This window comes from Choristoneura fumiferana, chromosome 12, assembly GCF_025370935.1.
Source record: "Choristoneura fumiferana chromosome 12, NRCan_CFum_1, whole genome shotgun sequence".
Lineage (NCBI taxonomy): Eukaryota > Metazoa > Arthropoda > Insecta > Lepidoptera > Tortricidae > Choristoneura > Choristoneura fumiferana.
In genome coordinates, this window is record NC_133483.1 from 11,429,375 (window position 1) to 11,436,767 (window position 7,393).

Sequence of the window (7,393 nt, forward strand, 5' to 3'; positions counted from 1 at the left end):
TTATTAAACTTATTAGCATAATTTTACGATCGTGTAGTGTAATAGCAACATTAGGTTTATGAGTTGAAGCAAATATTATTTTCGGATTTGTCGCTCGTGAGATCTTCCACTTTTAGAATGCACTTAGGGAAATTTCTTTCACAGAATTCTAATTTTCTCTATCTACTGTGAACTGTCATGTTAGACACCTCCAGATAATTCCAATATTACGGCCTCCTTCTGCATCGATACCAAGAAACTTACTTAAGCTTACGGTGACCACTAAGGGCCTGTCTTACAACTCTTTGATAAATTGCTAATATCTTATGAGACCGATATATCATGTCGTCTCTGCTTATTCGAAAAAAGAATAATTTAGTTTCAAGAACTAAAATGCATTATTATTGGTAAACCGAGCTAAAAGAATACCACTAAGACCATTCTAGCACGCCCTAACGCGATAAACTAGGTTCTGTCTTGAAGTTGCAAAACCTGCCAAACTACTCCATCATCAGACCCCGGATACCATTCTTGGTTAAAGTACACCCTAACCCCCTTATTCATAAAACTTAACAAGCCTATGTTAACTAACAAATGCTTTGTCCCTTTCTAACAAATAAAAATGTCGAAGTGACAGATAAGGACAAACGAATTTTAGCGGCATTTTAACTAAAATAGGTTTGATTGTCGTTTATGAATAAGGGGGTAAGACTATTCTATAAAGCTCAGACACGGCTAGACTATGTCGTTTTGTCTTAGAGTTGTAGCACCATCATCAGATAAGGTTGATGGTGATTAACAATGACACAATAACAAGTAGGTTAAAATTAAGTTTTAAGATTTTGTTACATACATAGATAAAAAAAGCCGTGGTGGCCTAGTGGTTTGACCTATCGCCTCTCAAACAGAGGAACGTAGGTTCAAATCCCGGCTCGCACCTCTGAGTTTTTCGAAATTCATGTGCGGAATTACATTTGAAATTTACCACGAGCTTTGCGGTGAAGGAAAACTTCGTGAGGAAACCTGAAGAAACCTGCGAAGCAATTCAATGGTGCGTGTGAAGTTCCCAATCCGCACTGGGCCCGCGTGGGAACTATAGCCCAAGCCCTCTTGTTCTGAGAGGAGGCCTGTGCCCAGCAGTGGGACGTATATAGGCTGAGATGATAGATAAAAGTGACTTAATAAATGTGTGGTATAATAGACGGTATCGCAGATAAGTATAATGTGACATAAAATATCTGGAACTTAGCAAAAATAGTTGTAACGGATCTGAAGTACCTACTCGTACCCGAGGTGGTAAGGCATATCGTACCGATGGGTTTGGATGCAATGCAAATAATAAATGAAATTATTATTATTTTTATTTACTAGCTTTTTCCCGCGGCTTCACCCGCGTGGAATTCGGTTACGCGCGCTGTTCTCTTGGGAACTGTGCATTTTTCCGAGATAAAAAGAAGCCTATGTCACTCTCGGGCCCATAAACTATCTCTATGCCAAAAATCACGTCGATCCTTCGCTCCGTTTCGACCTGAAAGACGGACAAACGTACAAACACACAAACATACACAAACACACACAAACTTTCGCATCTATAATATTAGTATAGTATATGGATTATTTAATGCAGTATACCTAATCATTAACATATTTTGTAAACCTTACTTCCTTGCCTACTAAAAATGCGAAAATGATTCTTTCTGCCTTTTTGCTATCTCTTGACGCTTAAACCGCTGAGCTTAAAATTGGTACTGAAAGTACTGAAACCTTAGGAAGGACATAAGATAGTTTTTATCCTGGAAAATTTACACGGAATCGCGGGTAACGGCTAGTACTTATATAATATTTTTTTAAGTAATAAGTAGTATGACAAGTTCTATTTAGATCTAAGAATTTTAACAATTATTGCCCGAGCACTGCTAAATAATAGAATGTAGATATACACCTCAAATACGGAACCTCCATTTTATGATATTTAACAAGGAATTTTTATGATATGTTAACTGTGCGAATCCGACACAAGCAATATTACATGATTTCATCAATCAGTATAATTTATTAAAATCCATGTAAAATTAAAGGAATGATTCAGTTTATTAGGTAAATTGTTACTAATATAACCAATTAATCTAGATACTGCTTAGATTCAGAGATATGCTTATATGATATATTGCTTGTCAGTGTAAATACAGCTGAGACCTTAGGTTTATAAATTGATTTTGTCAAAGGAAATAAAGCTTTTTTTAATAAGCTTCTCATTTATTTAAGTTACTCGATATCGGTGGCATGCACCCGATTCGTAAACCGCACGCAAACATCACGCTTTAAGGTTCATCCACACTGCTGTTCAAAATAAATTTAAGCAAGGTTTAGACGAAGCTGGCTCCAACGAATGCTGGCGCCAGTTCCTAGACAAGCCAGCGCTGTCCTGGCCCATGTTGTTTAGATGAGTCCAACTGGATTCAATTAATTTTTGGATTATTCTTGTGGTGTGCACACGCAGGGCACGCGGGCGGAGTTCACTGGCTTGAAAAATAAGCCGGCGCTCTAATTTTGCCAGTGCTGGCAGCCAACACTGGCTTCGTCTAAGCTTAGCTTGACGCGCCGTAAATACAGTAATGTGGCTCGTATGTCACGTTTTTATCATGTACCATCCACTTCGTTTAAGTCGCTGCATTTTTGACAGTGTGCTAGTGGTCGACGGTTGAGGATTGAAATATTCCAAACCTTCAAGCCATGTCGACTTTCTCTAAAAAATAATAATGTTGTGACTTCCCCTTACCTTCACATCGTAGTCCTAAAGTCCGGAGTTCCTAGTTGGCATTAGAGAGCGCTGCTGCTCACTCTTACGTACATCCGGCCACTTACTCGCCTTTTAACAACAATGCGAAGAAATGGGTCCGTCCTATTCAAAAACCGGACACGACACAGTCAGCAGTACCACAGAATAAGTAATAGTACAAGTAGCAGTACCGTCTATAATGCTCTTATAATGCTGTTCAAAAAACGCTGACATACTTACCGTAAATTTAAGCTGTGTTCAATCGCAATAAGCAATTACTTAAACTGACTTCCATTTTTTTTTTAATGTCTTTTTTGTGTTTTTTATTGTAAAATTTGAATTTTACAGCGCATTGGTTTTACTGTAATGCTGTAATTTTTATAGGCAAATGAATAAATACATAAATGTCGTTCTTATGGGCCACACTGGCCGACGTAAAAGACCCGTAAAGACCTCGTTAGTCTATAAGACCTTTTATGTATATGTTGTATGTTGTGAATAAATGAAATGTTTGTCGTCGTTGTTTATGGTGTTTTGAGCAGCGAATGTGGTCAAAACTTTAGATAACGTATGTCCACCGTCATCTCAGTGCCGTGATGAGTATACATTTAGAGTTGAGTATTTACCATTTCGTTTCATGCTTTTAGGTTTCGGACATGCCTGAAAAAATCTGGTCAATAAATTTGTTTAAATACAATTGTATAGACAAATTTCGATGTATCACCGTCTTTAATTATTTAAGATCACTACGTAATACTACTTTGTTTTTATTCAACACGTCGCACTTGTTGACGTGACATCCGTCACAGATCGCTTCTCTCTCGTATTAATTATTGTACGCATTAAATTGCTGCTCGAAAAAAAATCAAGAAATAATTGCGCTCTGGTAGTTAATTCTAAATAACAATTTGTTGGTTCACAGCACTTAATCTACGTCTGATTACAGTTTGAAGCTATATCAACAAAACACACTGTATATTCTAAAACCAAAAAGTACTAGGTACTACCTTCTAGTGCCGTGCTATCATAAAATCTCAACTTCTTTACTAAATCAGAAAATATTGCACTAAAGTATTGAAGTGAATTTTACATATTGTGTTAGCCTGTTACAACGTTTCAGCTAAATCAGCCGCATTTTATTTTCGGCGAGAATTAAAAACACAGTCATTTTGTATAATAATATCACATTTATTTATTCACAATACATGCAAGTAACAATATCCCTAAATGTCAGAATACTTAGACGATCGATATAAATTGCTAGAAGGTTCAATCCTAAGTCTACTGGCGAGGAGCGTTTCTGGCGATGTACTCCAGAGCGCGGGCGATCTGTGGTGGCACGGGTGGAGGGGTCGGGATCGCATTACCCTGGAAAAAATTGTAATTTAAAAATATTGTTTAAAATTGTTATTTCAGGTTCTGGGGTAGTGACCGACACAGAAATTTCTCAAGGTCTCTTGCAAGATAAAGGCAGAGGTAGAGGCTGGAGACCAAATCTAGGGATCCGCAATAAATAAATGAAATTAAATGATGATGCTTCTACAGTATTATCGTATTGCCATAAAAAGATAGATAACCGTTTTACAAAAATTGGATTATTATTAATTATCCGTTCAAAGAAAATTATCATTTTAGGCATGACTAAACCGTGTTGCAGTTTTTTGAAGTAAGCTTCAACATTAATGACCAATGTTGTTTGCATACACAATAAGGTTTTTGCTTTGTTTAAAACTAGTTGAAGCCAATGACCCAGCCAGCCGTACTAGTTACTTGAAGTTAAATTGTGCAAATATCCACTTCAAATACTCTTTCATCGTTTTGGTCTGTAGTAAAAAAAATGCTTTCACAGAAATTAACCGTTACTATGAAAATAAATAACTATGGTAAACTATGAGGAATCATTACTTCACTCATTTACCAGAGTATAATTTTTTATACCATACTTTTTACTATACTCTTATTTATCAGATACCCTAGGTTTTAAATAACCAGAACCACCTAACGTAGTTGAATTACCGATCAAATTCAATAAGCAGTATTACCCGATATCTTTATATGTAGATTAATAGAACAAAGATACAAACGCGCCGTTCTTGCACGCGCATTGAGTTGCCGTTGCCGCGTTTTCACGCAAATGTTACGTTAAGATTGATGCTTTTACTCAAGTGAGGGCCCTTACCACGGGTTGGTAGCCGTTCTCGTCAGCGATGTAAGAGATGGCAATAACTTCTCCCTCGGGTGAGGTCCAGGAGTAAGAGCCCTGGGCGACTACAGGCACTACTGGAGGATTGCCTCCAAAGTTGCGGGGCGTGCCTTGCTCCTGTGCTGCGATGCCGTTGTCGGTTTCGTAGCTAAAGATAAAAACAGTTTCGTTAAGAGCAACGGAAACGAAGCAGAGATATCTTAAAAGGTTGGATGGATTCGGACCCGTTTTCAATGCCATACCTTTACTGTACGTTGGATATCGCAAACAACGACTTAAAGTAAATATATTATAGTCAATAGAATTACTAAAGTTCTGTACGGTAAACATTCCAAAATGTATAACACTGATGATTATCATTTTAAGGTTAGGTACTAAGTGTTTTGATTCAATAGTGTCGGGAATGGAAGTTGTTTTCCATAAGGCTGGTTGCATTTTAGCACTGAAATGCGATTTAAATGCGTTGAATCAGATATTGATCTCGGGCAATTTCAAATACTAAATTATAATTTCATTTTGGATGGACCAACATCAGAAATGCATCTATTTAGATGGTCTTAAAAGTACATTTACACGACGTGAACAAAAAAGTCCTCACAAGTAGTTGTAGCTGCCATCAGGTCCCTGGTCATTGCCGAACTTCAGTGTCTGTGCGTTAGCATCACCAGAAACCCTGGCGACATAGCGCGAGGGCGGTGCAACGGTGGTCACGGGGCGGTACACCTGGGATAGAAATAAAAGTTAAAAATCCTGGTTATAAGTCAGATTTTTATAGAACAGTACGAAGTTAATCTTTCAATGAGGTGGAGCAAAGGGGAGATAACAATTATATTATATACCTGGGGACGGTACGTGGTCCTCGGGAAACCAGGGAAGCCGGCGAAGGTACTGGCTCGGTTGAAGCTGGCTATCTGCGCATGGGCAGCTGCCAGCATGCAGGCTAGAGCGACAAGCTGTGAATAGGCATATAAAATATGGGTAAGTGTACTATTTTGAATGAAAATTTTAAGGTCCATAGGACGTATAACGTGTGACTTGCCGAAAGCGAAATTGCTAAGGTAAGCTTAAGGATTACCTGAATTGATGGCATGTGGTCACCATGGACACTTATCAAAAGAATCAAAAGGTTCTATACACACAGTCCCCAAAAACACCAGGTATAACAATTTTTTTAATTAATATCCATCTTTTGTTTAGTTTATGGTTAGCTTACTAGGTTTTTTTTCATTTGCTATAGATTTTCTTATTTTTGTAGAATATAAATTGTTTTCTTTTCATTTTAAAATTACTATATCTACTAGAAAAGGTCTGCTTTACATTTTACTTATTTGCAAATAAGGAAAACTGATCGATTTTTATGTCTTCATTAATTTATCGAATGATCGATGCGAAACCTTATACTCAGTGGATGTTTTTAAATTTTATTCCAAGAAATGCATACTTACAGCAAATTTCATTTTGATTTGAATAGTTTGTCTGTCTTCTTTGAACTAGTTTGTTTGAGTGTCGATAAAAAATCGCAGCGGGCATTTATATATCAGAGTGAGATCCACCCACTTCGTACTCTAAATTGCAATAACATTTAAATATTTGATGCGAGACCGAGAAATTGCTTTATTAAATATTACTTGTATAAAGCTATATTATAATTATGTTGATGGTCATTAAAAAAAGCACCAAAAACTAAAGGCGTCAATTTAATTATCTACGAGTATCTATTTTAAGCGGACTGAAAAATCATCAATAAATTATGAAACACATATAACTTGGTCATGTTTCTAATGAATTCAAATATGTGTGGAAGGTGCTCAATGCCATTGACATATAAATCTAGAACCAATAACTGTCGTCTTTGACAGTTTAATGATGTTTTGACACCAAAAAAGTGTCTCGGGCTTTTTAGGCTTTTACAGCAATTAGAATTGTATAATGCAGCGGCAAAGTCGGTTAATGGACTTTGTCAAATATCGTACAATAACAAAACGGTATTTACTTAAGAATAAGCTTATGTTGTTTATCTAACTTAAAGAAGACCAGCAGTTATGTTCTAAATCAATTTGTTAAAACATATGAAAACAGTTTTTTTTTTCGAATATTATGACAAACAATTTCTGCATTTCTTTTTTATTGAAAAATACTTTTACAAAATAAGTAACAGCAACTAAGAAGTCACTTACATACTTACAATTTATACATACAGAAATACTTAATTGAAGCCTAAAAACAATAGGTAGCTATGCTCTTTTTCTTTGGGCAGTCGTGTTTCACCACATACTGGTAATTACTTTGAAAAAACATTTTTCAATTAGTAGACGTATAAAATTTATCTTATTTCTACATATTTCCAAATAAAGAAACATGAACGAAGCCTTTAAAATTCAATGCTTTTTGAACAGCTTCTTTCTGTATTTAGGTACTCTCTTATTCTTATT

At 36.3% G+C, this 7,393-nt stretch overlaps 1 protein-coding gene across 1 annotated transcript; it reads right to left on the minus strand.

Annotated features, from left to right (window-relative positions):
* Nucleotides 1-3,922: 3,922 nt before the first annotated feature.
* On the minus strand, nt 3,923-6,515 carry LOC141433337 (larval cuticle protein LCP-22-like). Its single transcript, XM_074095328.1, has 5 exons — nt 6,407-6,515; nt 5,801-5,914; nt 5,560-5,684; nt 4,938-5,109; nt 3,923-4,126 (listed from the first exon to the last, which is right to left on the minus strand). The coding sequence occupies exons 1-5, from the start codon at nt 6,416-6,418 to the stop codon at nt 4,040-4,042; spliced, it is 510 nt and encodes a 169-aa protein (XP_073951429.1). The 5' UTR covers nt 6,419-6,515; the 3' UTR covers nt 3,923-4,039.
* Between the last annotated feature and the right edge of the window lie 878 nt (nt 6,516-7,393).

What these genes read in the sequence shown, in the direction of transcription:
- LOC141433337 (XM_074095328.1), bottom strand. An exon ending in GGACCACGTACCGTCCCCAG is followed by an intron (nt 5,685 to 5,800) that starts GTATATAATATA and finishes TTTCTATCCCAG; the next exon opens with GTGTACCGCCCCGTGACCAC. An exon ending in AGAACGGCTACCAACCCGTG is followed by an intron (nt 4,127 to 4,937) that starts GTAAGGGCCCTC and finishes AATTTTTTCCAG; the next exon opens with GGTAATGCGATCCCGACCCC.